General features: G+C 32.5%; 2 protein-coding genes across 9 annotated transcripts in view; one reads left to right on the plus strand and one right to left on the minus strand.

The window, feature by feature from the left end:
- Nucleotides 1-2,770: 2,770 nt before the first annotated feature.
- On the minus strand, nt 2,771-5,360 carry LOC106689607 (uncharacterized). Its single transcript, XM_014434674.3, has 2 exons — nt 4,296-5,360; nt 2,771-3,070 (listed from the first exon to the last, which is right to left on the minus strand). Exons 1-2 carry the CDS (start codon nt 5,116-5,118, stop codon nt 2,898-2,900), a joined length of 996 nt encoding a protein of 331 aa, XP_014290160.1. The 5' UTR covers nt 5,119-5,360; the 3' UTR covers nt 2,771-2,897.
- Nucleotides 5,361-6,959: 1,599 nt separating this feature from the next.
- Nucleotides 6,960-16,611, plus strand: part of LOC106689602 (kelch-like protein 4) — an 84,649-nt gene continuing 74,997 nt past the window's right edge. For 2 of the 8 annotated variants that reach the window (XR_010843419.1, XM_067047371.1), the window contains exons 1-2: nt 6,998-7,098; nt 9,035-9,186. Coding sequence is in view for 3 of the 8 variants with exons in the window: in XM_067047371.1 (XP_066903472.1) it covers nt 7,064-7,098; nt 9,035-9,186 (187 nt within the window). In the remaining 5 variants the exon portion in view is untranslated. Of the gene's footprint in view, nt 7,099-7,141; nt 8,295-8,321; nt 8,946-9,034; nt 9,187-9,314; nt 9,446-16,611 lie in introns of those variants that run through there. The other 6 variants (XM_067047376.1, XM_067047373.1, XM_067047372.1 and 3 more) reach the window with 6 other exon arrangements.

Raw genomic sequence — 16,611 nt, forward strand, 5'->3', positions numbered from 1 at the left:
CAGAAGCCTGTGGCATCAAACAGAACTGTTGGCAAGGCCCAGATTTTTAGGTAATATAAAAACTCAGAATATATCTTAATAAAATCAAGTGCAATATACTCAGGGGAAAAAATATGAAATATAAGGCTAAAAATTTTCAATTATACAATAAAGCAGGTAAAATATTGTAATATGCCTACCAAAGGTTCTGAATAAAGAAAGAAAAGAAGAGATTAAAATTTATAAGAAAATTTTGATTTGTTCTTTTATTTTTTTCATAAACCAACATGTTTAAATAACTAAAATGGTTAATTAACTATACAGTTAAAAACATAATATGACGCTTTCTTAACTAAAATATCAAAATAATGAAAACTTACACTTAGCAACACAAATGAAAAACAACAAGTATTGGATTTTAAAAGTATAACTAATTGACAGTAATAAAATAAATCAAACAAATAGAAAAACAAAAAAAAAAAGTAAATGTATGGGTAAATAGATAAGAAACATACTGTGAGACAACATTTAAAATATGAAAGTAAAATTTAAAGACTAACTGATACAGTGAACAAAATAAATAAAACACAAAAGTGTTAGATATAAATTCTGAAGTAAAATTGATTAAAAAATGCATTTCTAAATTTCATTGTGTAAATCCTAATTTTTAAAACCTAAAATTCAGTCATTTAAAGTATTTTTATATTTAGGGAATGATCTTCCAACATCAACAGACCTAATGGGTGCACATTTGTATGCATTTAAAATTATAGTATTTTTGTGGAAGATTATTGATTGACTGTGTGTATAGATGAATGGAATATTGTCCGGGTGCAGTCAAAAATCTCAAATAGTAAATAATCATACTATTATTATTGAGCCAATGTTTCGCCCCACGTTGTAGGGCTTCGTCAGGGCTAAAAAAGATACAAACACTTGACATAGTTACAAAAAAAACATAAGTGGAAAATAACTGGGGTATACAATGAAAAGTAAAACTTAATAAGAAAGATTAAAGGTTGGAAACAGTAAATGAAAACGGTAATAGTAACAGAAAGATAAGTGATAAAATAAGAGAAGAAATATTAAAGAAAGAACAAATTAAGAGATGAAAAGAGAAAAGAATAAAATCAAATGAAAATTGATGAGACAGAATTCATACCTGTTTTGATGGAAGTCAAAGTCAGAGTGAGCCTTTTGTATTGGGAGGAGTGGGGATAAAAGTTAAGCACGCCACTTAATAACGAAAATAATTTATTCTTCATTTAAAACAAATTTGATCCTTTTTTTCTCTCTACTTTATTCTTAACAACTTTTCTAACGTTTCGACCCTCAGGCACTTCATAAGGATACCTTCATATTGATGTAATTTTCTTTTTTAAAATCTTAAAAATGCAGGCTAATTGCCTTTGTCCCATCTTTAAATAAATTAATCATTAAATTAATATCATAATACCTGATAATATAATATAATGATCATAATACCTGACGAAGCCCTGCAACGAGGGGCGAAACGTTGGCTCAATAAAATAGTATAATTCTACTATTTGAGTTTTTTTGACCGCACCCGGACCATATTCCTTTCATTATAAAATTTATGTTTTTTAAAATAGATTCCTACTTACATAACCTTTTCTATACAATTTTTTGTATTAGTCAGGGCTAAAATACTATTGTATCTTTTTTAGCCCTGCAACGTGGGGCGAAACGTTGGCTCAGTAATAATAGTATAATTATTTACTATTTGAGTTTTTTTGACTGCACCCGGACAATATTCCATTCATCTATAGTATTTTATTCAACACCACTGAAGAAAATTGAGTCATTCCCATTTAATATTATATTAATGCCTTCTGTAATGGCCATTCCCAAGTTTTTGATAAAAACCTCTTCAATAATTTCTTTTAATGTTTCTCAAACTTGGCCTGGTACATGAAATATAATTTCTTTATATTTTTGTACTAATTTTAAATTTTGTCCAACAACAAATTTATTTGTTTCCTGAAATTATTTCCATGAAGATAAAATAAAACTATATTACTGTTGCAGAATTTTGTTGCAAAAAAGTAAATTAATGGTAAAGTGTGTAATTTATGCACCAGGTTTCGTTATTTTCATGAATACCAATTTAAGGTATTTTCTGTATGTTGCCCTTTAGTTCAGGATGAAATATTGACATAATAAAATAAGTACCACTTATTTGTGTTTTTCACTCCAAATATCTACTTCATTTTACTTTTTCCCTGATACCCATATAAGTTTTACTCAAAATTTTAAAATAAATTTTATTTGATCATTTTAGAGTTTGAAGTAATTGATTAAAAAATTAATCATAATTGTTGAGTAGGTGATACTTGAATACATTTCCTACTCAGACTCACATACTTTTCTAATGGAAATTGAAAAAGTAATCATGTACTATCAACCACAGATACAATGAATCCCTTAATATAATGGATCTTTTTTCAACCCCTTAAGTTACCTAGGTTACACTGTATCTCCATAAATGAACAAGATATGGGTGAATGAAATCTGATCAGGTGCCATTTTGAAATGAATTTTGTAAGGCTGATGGTAATATCAGCTAAATAATAATAAGCAAGATTTCACCGTAATTTAAATTTACTACCAAGATGTGAAAATGGACATCATTAGAATAAATTAAAAGTATGTTGAAATAATCTGGCATATAACTATTAAAGAAACATACCTTTACCAAAAAAAAATTTCATATTTAAAAATATTTACTTTTCACCATTGAAGATAAATGATTGGAAATGAAATAGGTATATAAATGGAGACACGTTATAAACTTTTACTAGCGGACTTTAGAACAAAGTAAGACACAAAAAATTAACAAAAGACTAGAGATTATAATAAATAATACACTGTATAAAAATATATATGAAGAATATATTTTAGAATTTATAAGTGAAGTCTTTAGGATGATTCATTTCTTGACACCTCTTTATTTTTACACCAGTTTTTTTGAGAAGGTTATATTTATAAATTTGATCTTTAGTTAATTTTATTTTCAGAACAATGCAGCATTCATAAACTGCTGAACAGCCTGAGAAATACCCTTTTTTATCTGAAACATAAGGGAATATGAATATTATAATTTTATAATAAGAAAAATCAACCATTAACTTTCCTATTGACAGATGTATGCTAAAACTAAATTTCCAAACTTTAAATCGAATTTTGAAAAATTATTTTAAGGTTTAATATTCTAAAATAGTTTAGATTTTTTCTTAAGTTTGGGAAGTAAAAATTACTATAAATTAAAGTTAGAGAAATAATGTTTAATGAAAGAAGACAGAAATATGGAAAGAGTTCCAGGAATAAAAATAAAAGGAAACATGTAAACATTAAATAAGTTTTTGAGAGAAAATATCATCCACCTTTGGAAGCATAAAGATTAATATTACAAAAAATTCATAATTGATTAGTATACTGTATCTTGTAGCAAACCAATATAATTTGGCTGCACTGCTTGTAAAATAAAGCATTTCTCTGTGACTTATGAAAGTTTATATTTGATTAAGAAACTTCCTCTATTGATATATGTTTGTTTAAGAAGTGACAGTGCGATTCACACAATGAGATTACGATCAACGCAATGCGATCATTCTCATCTTTTCTGCATCTTTAAGCACATTGGAAGTTCAATTAAAATTTCTTGCTACAATATTTATGTTTGATTTTATAATGTGTTGATAGAGTCATAAAGACCATCACCCACTCGTGTTACACTTTTCTATTAGGGACATGGTTTAAAATTAATAATTATGTTATGATTTCTATAAGAGAAACATAATATTCACATCTAAAATACATTAAGCATTCTGTAATATATATCATAGTAAACCATAGTAGTCTAGGAGAATATAGTAAAGATGAAATTAAAAAATAAAGCTTAAAATATTAAATGTATAACTATTGAATAAATATAAAAGTCATTGCATCCATACAATAAAGCTTCTTCTAATACAAGTTGAATGATAGTTCAAAAACCTATTGAAACAAACCTACAGTTTCTGTTTGATTTTAGACTGCCACCATAACCATTTCCTCTTTGCTGAATAATCTTCAATAATTTTTGCTGCATTCAGAATACTAATTCCATTCCCTACTGAAACGAGATATCTAAGACACCATAGTCTCTTTAATGTCTAGAGGAATCAGAGAATACTTAATTAGAGTTGGTTCCAAAAAAAAGTTAGGCAAAGGTAAAGTTTAGGTAGCCCTATATTATTTACAAAACCTGTACCTAAATAAAAAGACATGAATAACTGTATTAATTAGTAACTTACAATAGTAATTAAATAGCAAACGCAGCAACATTCCTGCTGCATTATCCAAATTGTGAGTCAGAGATGTCTCAATTAAACGTTGATAACTTCCAACTTCATTATGCTTCAAGAAATCAGCTCCAAAGCAAGGAATCAATGGTTCCAAATACGCTTTAAAATTTGGGTCTTCAAGCAAGGTATCAGATAAACAATTATCATCATACAGGCTACTATTAAATAAAGCATACCATAAAGTCACTAAAACTGACATTTCATTTTTTTCATGAGAGAATTTTTTAACATGTTCAGTAATATTTGCAACTATGGCCATTCCACCCTTGTCTACACTAAGACATATAAGGCCCTGCAAAGTTTTTATCAGCTTTGTCTGAAAATTTTTATCCTCCTTATCATATAAACTTGAAAACTGAATAAAGGATGCTACTATATTCCCCTTGAGCCACAACTCTTTGACCATTTCACACATTTTATCATCATTGTATTGACAATGCCTAATGTTAGAATTTTTTATCTCATTAATGGCATCACTTTCCAATAATATCAAATGAGCCCACTGTAGAGGGCTCAAAATCATCATTAGATTAAACCTAAAAAGATTGTTTTGAATGTCATTAAACAAATATTGTAGTCTATACTTCATAATATCACACCATGACAGTACATGTTTTAACCCCCAATATTTGTCAGTTTCATAACCATACTGGAAATTAGAACAAATAATAATAGAGTTCTTAGTTGTATGTGGCAAAATATAATTAAATTTCAATCTTCTATGAAACGGCAGATGAAAAAGAAATAAACATTTTTTCTTTAACAACCACATAACTTGTGGTAACTTAACTAACTTAATGGACAGTGAAAGTAACAATGTGTGATTACATTTTTTTAAAGGAATTTTCACACAAAAAATTTTTAAATTCAAAATTAAACAACTGTATTGAAAAAAATGTGGTGATCAAGTGCAAAAATGGCACTTCTGAAACACATCATGAAACTAGTAACGAATAACTACGCTAAATAAAAGACAGCAAAAACGTTTTGAACTGGTTACTGAAACCTTCCCGATATTTCAGCCAAAGAGAATGGTAATGTTGATATGAGCGACTGCCAAAATAATGTGCAGATAAAATGGATGGTGTATTGCCATAAATTAATTTCATTTTAGAACGTAATTAGTTGACTCTATAGAATTGAAAGAAGATGATGTGGGTGGAGTAAAAAAAAAGTCCTCAAAGCGCATAAAAAACTAATGGAAAGTGACCCTAGTGGTTCAGAAAACCTGATTTCGTGGTTAAATGTCAAAATGTTATTGAGCTGTACAGTTAACATGTAGTGGTGGAAATTGTTCTATATAAACCGATAAATACCAAATACTTGTAAAACAAGAAAGGATTAAACCCTATTATTGGATATTATCAAGATTCTCTTGATAATTACTTCCTCGCACCGCTACGTTTTTAATACTGATTTGTTACAAAATTATCTCCTACCTCCAAAAATATCAGCTTTATTCAATAAATACAAGACCTGTTCTATCTGTTGGGCGATCGGCAGTCATTCACTCTTTTCCCTACTTTTTCCTGCCCCTTTCATCCACATACCTCTTTAAATTTTACGATTTTCCATAAAAATAAAGGTGATATACCTTACTCTTCTTCAAAGGAAAATTGAAACAATAATGCAGGAAGTTAACCCAACTTTGCCAAACGCCTCACAGTGGTCCAAAATGGTTGATTTGGTTATAAAATGTAATGTAGAACTCATTCTTTATTTTTCGCGAATCGAGTACAAAAAAATACTTAGTAATGTCTCTTTGACGATTAGCTGAAAATGACCTATGTCATTTTAACTGTAATAATAAATCTACTCTAACCATCCCATAATAAATATAATGTAAATAATTATTTATTTATGTAAAATTAGTTCTATTTGAACTATTACAGCAGGATTAGGTAATAAACTCAAAGGGCCAAGTGAGCCTCCAGAATGTGATAGAATTACGAGGTATTAGTTTAACTAGAGAGGAATGAAGGACACTGTTCATCGAATAATAATTATTAAAAAAAAAAAAAAAAAAAAGAACTAGCAAATAATCACGTCCAGGCAAACGGAATATAGTAAGCCAATATTCGTATCACTAAAACTGATTAAACATAGTATAGAGGCGTTCTGTGAGATATTAGCAACCACCCTTGACTTAAAATTAATAGTCTCATTCACCGATCGAACCACTTGGGGCGACAAGGAAACATCCCGTGTTTAAAGCCCCCAGCGAAGATTTGAGAGAGTAATAGATCTTTTGGGCAGATTTGCCTCACTGCGCCGACCGGTTCAGTAATAGCTCTAGGTTCCACCCGATTGCCGTTTGCCATTTTACCGGTTCCAACCGACAAGTCTTTGAAATAGGCCAAACCTTTATTAGGTTAAACCTCCACCAATATTGTTATGGCCGCCGGCATGAATAATCAATATTGTGATTAGAAATGGCTCGTCAACAAACGAACAAGCTATGATACTTTTAGTGGCGAACGGGAGAAAGATACAAATAAAATTGTCTCTACCCATTTTGAACTACAGTCCATTCGTTTTAATCAGGAACAGTTGTTTTCAAACGTTTGGCGTTTCTCTCCCACCTCAATTTGGTATTAACATCATACTTTCATCGTTTACAGTAAATGTTTTAGCTCTTTGGAATTTAAAAAACAAACCTTTTGGCACGAATTTAAATTGTGATATTTCTCAATTTTGTTATTGTTTTAACATCGTTGATGTCTTCCAGAAGGTATTTTACAATACAATTGAAGTACTAAAATCCTCATTTGAACAATTATATTTTAGTTTCTATTAAGGCTTAGTTGTGATTGGATATGTGAAAAAAATATTAATACTCTATAGCTAACTCCCTATCTAGGATCTACTGACAGACCTATCTGAGTTCTGTTTAAAAAAATACGTATGGTTTATATTGTTATTTAATACAGTCCATTGTTAAGTTTAGAAAGTTGTGTTGGTGGTTATTATAGTATTAAAAGTTTACATCTTCTGATTTTTTTTAAATTATAAATTTTGATTGGACATTCATTTTAAATGAGTATTTTTTATAAGCTATTCATTTTATTTTCATTTATATGGTATGTCTTCTGTTTAAGTATAATTGAATTGAATTAGGTTTTTTACCACATATTTGCATTTTCCTTCCCAGTAGCTATCATACACGGTAAAGTGATTATCACTTATGTAATTATAAGAATTATAATTTATTACCCTTAGAATTTTATCAGATTACATAACAGGAAGTTTTTTTCAACTACAAAGGGTGTGAAATAAATTTAATTTTTTTAAATTGAAAAGCAATCATTATTCTGGAGCTAAGTCCCCTTGCAGAGACTGGACAGTCTATATCTCATGGTATGAAGGCAAGGAGGTAAAGATGGGCAGGACATATGGCTCGAAGCAATTCATCAGGATGCCTCTACTCAACAATGAATGCTAGTATAGTTGGTAAGAGACCATGGGGAAGGCCAAAAATCAGGTGGATAGAAAGAATCGGCAAAGATGCGAAAGAGCTACATATACAGCTACTGGAAAGCAGTAACCCAAGATAGACGGGTATGGAGAAGACTGGTTTGGGTGGCTAAAGATCTACTAGGTCTGTAGAACCAACCAAAAAAAAAAAGGTCCTTAAGAACAAAAGATATGAACATAAATGATTGTTTATGGCTAGGCCATCTTGTTATTTGTAGTTTAAATAATCAGATATTGTATGTATACAGTTTGTGTTTGATCGAGGGATTAGATTTAAGGAGATGAAGAAATAGTTTATGTTTGAAGGAAGATATGAAATAGGCTTTATGGATAGAAATAGGAAACAAATTCCATAAGGAGAAGCAATGGGGATCAAAGAATTTGTTGAAGGAAGTAGTTCCATCCAATAAAGTATAATAAATATTAATTGGTTGGGTTCTGAAGGAAGTCCTGATGCTGAAGCAGTGGATTAAGGTAAGGAATTCACTGATTAAGGAAGGTTTATTATTTCTTAGGGATTAAATAGTTGAAAATCATGGAAGTATTGTCATCTAAGAGAAGGTTAAAGTCACTTTAAGTCTGTACAGTTGGCAGATATATGTTTATATCTGTAAATCCAAAGATAAATCTTAAATGAAAATTGTTTGAAATGTTTGTTGATGCTTTGCGTTCAAGTTCATCTATAAGTCCTCCATTGACCAGACTATTGTACCAATAGTGAGGGAAAATAAGAAAGAAGACAAGTAGCCATAAGCTATAAGGTTTTTGAAGGCATGGATTCATAGAATCTATGGAACTGTGGTTTATAGAAAGTTAATAATGGATATTTGAAATACATGATAACTCCAGGACAGGGGTTGGCTGAAAATGACTATGAAGTTTATAACAGAGTGGTATAGGAATGCTGTTGCAGAAAAGTGAAGGGTTATCAGGAATGGAATGTAAGAGAGGTTTGGAACCTATTACGATAACTTTAGTTTTTCTAGCATTCGGCTGCCATTTGTTTCTGATGAAAGTATCAGCTATTCCTTATCATATTTAGTACACTCTAGTTTATGAGAGTTTACAATTGGTTATCACATATGTTAGCTCCTACCATGTGGAAGCACATAGTTACTAAAGAGAGTAAGGACAAATTTGAGCATCAATATTTTATTTACTGGACGTTTTGTTTAGATCTTAAATTGGAATTAAAAAATATCTCAAATTTCTAGGTCCAGTGTCTTTTGTAAACTTCGTGACCCCCCAGATCATATAGTGGCCCACGATGGCCGCTACAAATGTATCAACCATGCAGCTAAAAGTTTTAACAAACTGTGCCATTTTTATAAATCTGATCAACTTACAGATATAACCCTAATAGCAGGTAACATAAATTCTCTCTCTATTTATGTTATTTGGTTTTTAAAATGTAAGAATTTTATTGCATTTGATATAATGTTAAATGCCATGATATAAATCCATTATGAACTATAACTTTTTCGTATTTTACAGAATTTAATTTTTCTTTTATTCCTTTCCTGATTTTGAGATCTCTTGTATTATCTGTATGTTGAAGGAACAGGGGAAATTAACTTCATCATAATCAATAAATGTTTCTTTAAGATATGATGCCTCAAGGTCAGGTAATAAAGAAATACCTTTCATGTCTAAATCATAGAGACTTTTTATGTGTGTAGGATTTGAATGTGTCTTCAAGGTTTATAATAAATAGCACTTGTTATGAATAGTACATGTGATAATTAACAATATTAACATCACTTTTGTCTAACCAAAATAAAATCCTTCTCCGTATGCTACCAACATCACCAGTCTGGGCCATACTATGTCCCTCTTTCTTTATGAAAGTTTTTTAATTATTCTGAATCAGCGGAGGATGCAGGTGGTTTCCTGTACCTTGAATTCCTCTGTGAAGTGACCCATTAACAAAAATTTTCTTCCTCCAGGTTGTCTGCTACTTTCTTTTTTCACTCCTTTCTTCTTATTTTTCTTGTTCTGCAGCTTCTTCTTCATTCCTCTCTAATTCTTTCTGCCTTTTCATCTTCTTCTCACATCACCTCCATCCTTGATATTTTCTTCCACAATTTTGAGATCCCATCTAAATTTTCTAACCAGGGTTTTTTATGGAATATGATGTTTATTGTGATCATTCTTTCTCAACCACTCCTTATCTTCTAACATTGCTCAGCCACACATTCTTGCATACACCAAAGGACTTATCATTCTGGTTTCTTTCCTATTGTATTCTCCTTAATCTTGGAATTTAAGGACCTCTGCTTTATTATTATGGTCTGTATTTCTCGCTATTGTGGGTTGAGTATCTGAGGTGGTGGACCTAGAAGTCCAACCATCTTCATTTTTTTATTTATTTTTCCTTTAATTAAAATATTTAAAAATTTCCGCACAATACCTACTGTGTCTAAGAGAACCGAATTTTGAGCCTCTCTTAGCACATCTATACACACCCCCAAACCATTCACGCCTGCCATTGTTGATTTTGGTTTGAGACCATTCGTGAATATTATAATGGAGGAGTAGTAACACTTTTCAATTTATATATATCTTTCAATTCTATTACCAATTCCTGGGATTTCCTCAGTTTTTCTTCCACAGTGGAGCTTATATTATTATCGTTGGGGATCCCAACATCAATAAGTTCCGCTTTCTTTTTTCTTAGTTCTATAAGGAGGATGTCTGGCTTATGGTGTACTGTATGGTCTGTAATAATTGATTCATCCCTATAGAGCTATTTGGGTGGTACTTGTATTATAGGCTCTTATCTTCAATTAAGTTGAACTTCACCAGGGCCTGATGCAAAATTTTGGCCATATTGTTGTGCCTCTGTAGATATTCAGTACCAGCCAATACTCCACATCCACCAGTGATATGTCGATTCAAGCGTTTTATAATCGACACTTACCCAGTGTTGTTGCGTCTTTTGGCACATGTTTCCTATATGATCTGATGGCAATCACTTGATCTTTAATAGCTACCACAAATCCCTCTGTCTCGGAGAATAGCCTTCCAGATTTTAACCATTAAACTGATCTTTCTTTGTCTTTGGAGGCTTCGTTCAGTTGGCTATAGAATCTCCCATGCAGAGACTTGCTTTCTATTCTGCCAGTTGTTCATTTTGCGACATGATTGTTGATTCAACACCTTTGCTCAGTTTAAGTGCAGTTAAACCAGAGTCCATCCTTGAGATGGCGAGATAAACCCCTGTTGATTTTGCGAGAAAATATTGGCGTAAGGCCTTTTCCTGTTTGTGCCAAGCTTCTTCTAGCCCAAGGTATAGCCAAGGTGTTGATGGACTTGATTTTTCGTTTCCCAGTTAATTGGGTTTTGAGTCTTTTCGTAATCTAATTTTGAGCATTGTTAGAAGCTCTTGTTGCATAACTTTTCGGGAAATTTTTAGGTGTTGCATGCCTAAATATTTATATAATTTATTGGCCCCAAGTTCCTTCATGTACTCTTCTTCATTAACCAGAATGTTCTGTTTACTAACCACTTTCCCCTTGGTTATATCGAGCATTGCACATTTATCGAGGGCAATACATTCCTATGTCACTCTTAAAATATGAAGTGGCTTCAACCATACTTTGAAATTGTTCTTATTTTTTTTGCATATAGTTTCAGGTCATCCATGTCCCAGCTGTGGCTGACTGTGGTCCCTTCGTCGTTGATGACAAGTTTATATCCCTCCTTATTCTTCCGATAAATTCTACTTAATGGGAATAGTCCCATGCAAAACCAGATTGGGCCTAGACAATCCCCTTGGTATATTCCTTTCAGTATTTTGAATAGATTGGCTGTGCAGGCAGCTCTGACTTTCAGCGTAGTTTTCCATCCTATCATCAGGTTTGAAAAGAGTCTGCTTACATTAGTTTGAATCTTGTATATATCTAATACTTTTAGCAGCCAGCTGTGTGGAATGGAGTCAAAGGCCTTTTTATAATCAATCCATGCAACAGAAATATTTCGCTGTTTTTTTTAAACTTGTGCCGCTATGAATGAATCAATAACCAAGAGCTCCTTACAACCCCTAGCCCGCTTTTTACACCCTAGTTTTTCTGTGTGTATCATATTCTCATTTTCAAGGTAGTCATAAATCTTGGTCGCCAAGATAGAAGTGAAAATTTTATATAGACCCTTTAAACACGTTATTGGCCGGAAATCTTCAGGACGTAGGTTTAATTCATTCTTTTTTGGTAGCATATAAGTGATGCCATCAGAGAACCCATCAGGGGGTGTTTCGTGTCATCAAGTATTTCCTGGTACCCTTTGGCTAGCAACTCATGCAAGCAATGAAATCTTTTAATCCAATAATTTTGGATTCCATCAGGTCCAGGCGCACCCCAAATTTTCATGTTCCTGACAGCTTCTGAAACATCTTCCACTGACATTGTCACTTCATTCAATTCAGAGGCATTCTAGAACCTTTGCATTTCTCCTTCTATTCAGAAACACTCGAAGTGATTCCCCGGCTTTTCCCATACACTTATCCAATAATCTTCAATGTCATCAGGGTATTTGCTTGATATTTTTTCCTTTTGCTCTAGGTTTCTGTAAAACTGGCGTTCATTCTGCTTGAAATGCTGAGTTTGTTTCCTACGCAAAGCTGTCTCGCTATATCTCCGTAAACGGTTTGCATAAACAGCTAGCTTTTGTTTATGGTTATCTAGATAAAGAGTTAGCCTATCAATTAATTCGCTTTCCATTAAGGTGCCCAAATTTTGTACTATGATATCCTCTATTTTTCTCTTTTTCTGTCTTCCAGCTTGAGGGTTAAGGATATAGTTTGAGATGACTTCAATTTTTTCCCATAAGCTGTTAATTTTCCTTTGAAGTGTTCTCTTCCCTGGAGGAATTTTCCTGCATACTGTTAGGAATTTATTTTTACTTTCATCTTTCATTTTTATCCCCAGCTTGAATGCAACTGTCTTGGCAGCAATACATAGCCAATGAGGGATATCTTAAAGGCCACTAATTAGAGCTATATTATTATTATTTAGGAATTTTCCTTATTCTCGGTCTTCACCGGAAGTAGTACCTACCTCGTCAGTATATCACCAAACCTAGGTCAAGGGTGATGCTAGAAAATTGTAATCTTTGATATTGAGCAACACAGATCCAGATCCAGGATCATACTATTGGTTGAGATAATCAACAGTAGCACCCTTACTTTCTCAAGCTTGTACAGTTGTTTTAATTCTTCTAGATATTTCCGAATTTTTTTCGGATGAACCATCTTGTGAAGGTTGTCATTTGATGGTATGCTTATTTCTATGATTGTTACATATTTTCCACTCGTTGAGATGCAAAATATCAGGCTTATTATGAGGAATTATGTGATCGGTTCCAATAGAGCTTGGCATCCCGTTAATCAATGATCGCTTGTGGGCTGTACTTGTAATAAGGCCTGATGTTGTTCAGAAGATTCAACTTTTTGGCTTATTCCAGATGGACGATTTTAACCATATGTTGTGCCTCCGTAAATATTCTTTTCAGCAAGCACTTGGCAGCCTGATGTTATGTGCTGAATTGATTCTGATGCTGTTCTACACAACTGGCAAGATTCTGTTATGCTTTTTCCTCATATGCGTGGTCTGTAGGTCCTAGTAGGTCCTATCCCCTAGTCCTGTGTGGTGAAAATAAATCCTTCTGTTCTGGGAAAAGGGCACCCTTGCGAAACCATATTAGGAATGCATTCCTATCAATTCCTCCTTCTGATAAACTATGGTAAGATCTTCCATGCAGTTTCTTAGAGAAAAAGACCTAATAAAAATAAAGTCAACTCAGCTTGTCCAATTATTTGTAAATTTATCGAAACAGAACTGGATGCTGCTTTACACGGCAAAAGATGCACAGCCCCTGGTCTGGATGAAATTAACTATGAAATGATAGCTCTTCTACCCAGAATATTGAAGTTACAATTACTCAAAGCATTCAATGATTTGTGGGAAACAACAAACATACCTTCCGATTGGAGAATGGTTTCAATAATTCCTGTATCCAAACCTGGTAGAGATCCCTCCCACTTTTAGATTGTGTGGTTGACTGGGTATGGAATTGTCTCCGATCTGCTTAAGAAAGGCTTCTGCTTTAGTTTTACTTAAGGTTATTGGATTCCTCGGTGATGAAGACCTCTTCCCTTGAAAACATCAAATTTTATTCCACATTTTTTTGTAGTTGCTAGGATCCATTGTGCCAACAAAATCATTTCTCCAGCTATCTTTTTTTGCCTTAGCTATGAGTTTTTTTACCTTGTTAATGTTGGCTCTCATTATCTTATAATTCTCTACATTCATATTTTTTCTATAATCTTTTATTGACGTAGTCTTCTGTTTATAGGCCTTCTCCAGGTTCTCATTCCACCAAGGTTTTGGAGAGAACTTTTTCCAAGGATAGTATTTAGTTCACGGTATTGCCATCTCTGCTGCTTGATTTACCAAAGTGGTTAAATCGTTAAGGTTATTCCCCGGGTGTGGCTTAAAATTTTCAAGTTGCATGACATATAAATCGAGATTAATTTTCTAAAAATTCCTTCTAGCTTGGGTAATAGCGGTGAATGAACAAAAACAGAAAGAAATGGTTATTATTAGGTGATAACTACTTAGGGTTTCGTCAGTTATTGACCATGGTATCCTGTGTGATAGTTCTGGACTTAAAAAGTCAGATCTGTGATGGAGGATTTGTGTCCTGGACTTCCAAGTCATGTAGCTTTGCCAAATTCATTCAGTAATACCACCAGTTGTTGAGATAATTGTTTAACTATTATGCTGCCTCTTGGAGTGTCTCTTAAGGAGCCATAAAATTTGGATTCGGCATTAAAATCACCTCCTATGATTACTGAGAAGTCCTTTATTTTATCAGAAATTGAGAGAATGCTAGCGATGTGGGTGGCGCTTGGTCTAACAGAGGGGGGATATATACCAAAATGAAACAAATATTAGGATCTAAGTTAGTAGATTCTACTGCAATTGTTTCGATAGGACCTATATTATCTATTATCGTTCTTTTGTATTCTATCGAGTTGTGAATGATAATGCCTACACCGCCATAGTTATCATTCCTATGCTTCTTTATTACAGAATGATTTCTTGACTCGTATTTCTTTGTTTCATTGAACCAGGTTTCTTGCAGAAGCACGATATGTACCTTATTTATGTCCATATAATTAATTAGTTCTTGAAATTTATTATTAATGCTCTGGCAGTTAAATTGGATAATGTTTAAATTATTGACGCATTTGATCAGTTTCGGTCGTGACATGATAGAATATAATTGATAAAGTAGAAATATATGTGTGTTGTATTATGAACGGTTTGGAATATTGAGACTCTATTTTTTGTTATGTATTATTGTTTCCCGATATGGTGATATGCTATTTATGATTTGCTTGTTTTCTTGGACAAAAGTATAGAAAGATTGACCTATTATATTGACTGTTTCTTTTTCATCTGATGAGTTTTGTATTTTATTAATGAATTAAGAAATTGTATGTATTTGGATTCTGTTGTGCTTTTGTGTGGGTTATTGAAATTAGAATTTTTTGGAATGGGAAGTATTGTATCAGAAATTTCTGACCTTGAAGGAGGGGGTGAATCCTAGGGATTGTCAAAAGAGTTAATAGTTCGTGGTCTTTTAGTTGGCATAGCTTTATATTTCCTTAGAGAAAAGTTTGTTAAAGAGCAATTGTGATTAATGTTTTCACCGTATAAATTTGGTGTCTCTGTTTGTGGTAGTTCCACAAAATTAAGGAGAGAAAAACTATTTGATGTGGTTATAAGCAGTACGAACTTAGCGGCTTCATTATAATTTACAGGTTGTGTTGCCATTATTTCTTTTATTTATCTATCTAACTTAATTTATTTGATAAATCTTCCTTCATCTCAAATAACCTCCAAATTATGTTCATATTTGTTTTTGAAAATATGAAGTATGGAAGATTTCTAAGGTGAATTGAGTTTCTCTATCAGTTCTTAGCGGTAAGGTACACCATATATGTCGAGCAAATTCATCAAAATGGTTTATCTCTGATTCAATGTTAGTGTATTTTATTCCACCAATTCCAATTATCAGTTAGAGTATGGGTCCTGAAACATGTGGTACAACTTACTTGTATATTTTAATAAGTCACTGTTTATTGATTCCCGAGGATTGAATGAGGTTAACGTGACCTTTCGAGGTTCAGCTCTGCTTTTTACACTCAGGATAACTTGCTATCATTAGTTTTATTTGTTCCAAACAACTACACTGACTTCTTAGCTCTTCATCTAGATTTCGCAATGATAAAGTGACCTTCATATACTTTTTAAAAATTCCTGCCCCATACTCTTTGGAATATAAGATTCTTTCAGTTAAAATATTTTCTGGACTCAATATAAATTCTTATTTTTATTGATTCAATAGTTGGCCTGGTGATCATGAATTTCCAATTATTATTATTATTTAGTGGTGTTACATTCCAATCATTTAAGACTTGGCCTGCTCCAACACAGATCACCAGTTTTCTCTTTTAGTTGCTGCTGGTTTCTTTCCTGCAATTTGGAATCCATGCAAGAAAGGGCTTATATTGCTATCAGTAAAAAGATCTTTATATTCCAAAATCTCCTTGTCATCTCTCAGGTCTTCCTGTGGCTCCTATGGTTATAAATTTGGAATGAAGAATTATTTGGTGTTCCATTTCCACTTAACTACTTTTTTTAGCAACGCTGTGATAGGTGAGGTAGCATTTGACATAACTTTAATAATATGAAAGGAATATGGTCCGGGTGCGGTAAAAAAAAAA

Source organism: Halyomorpha halys, unplaced genomic scaffold (genome assembly GCF_000696795.3).
Source record: "Halyomorpha halys isolate HHAL.00 unplaced genomic scaffold, Hhal_1.1 Scaffold1407.1, whole genome shotgun sequence".
Lineage (NCBI taxonomy): Eukaryota > Metazoa > Arthropoda > Insecta > Hemiptera > Pentatomidae > Halyomorpha > Halyomorpha halys.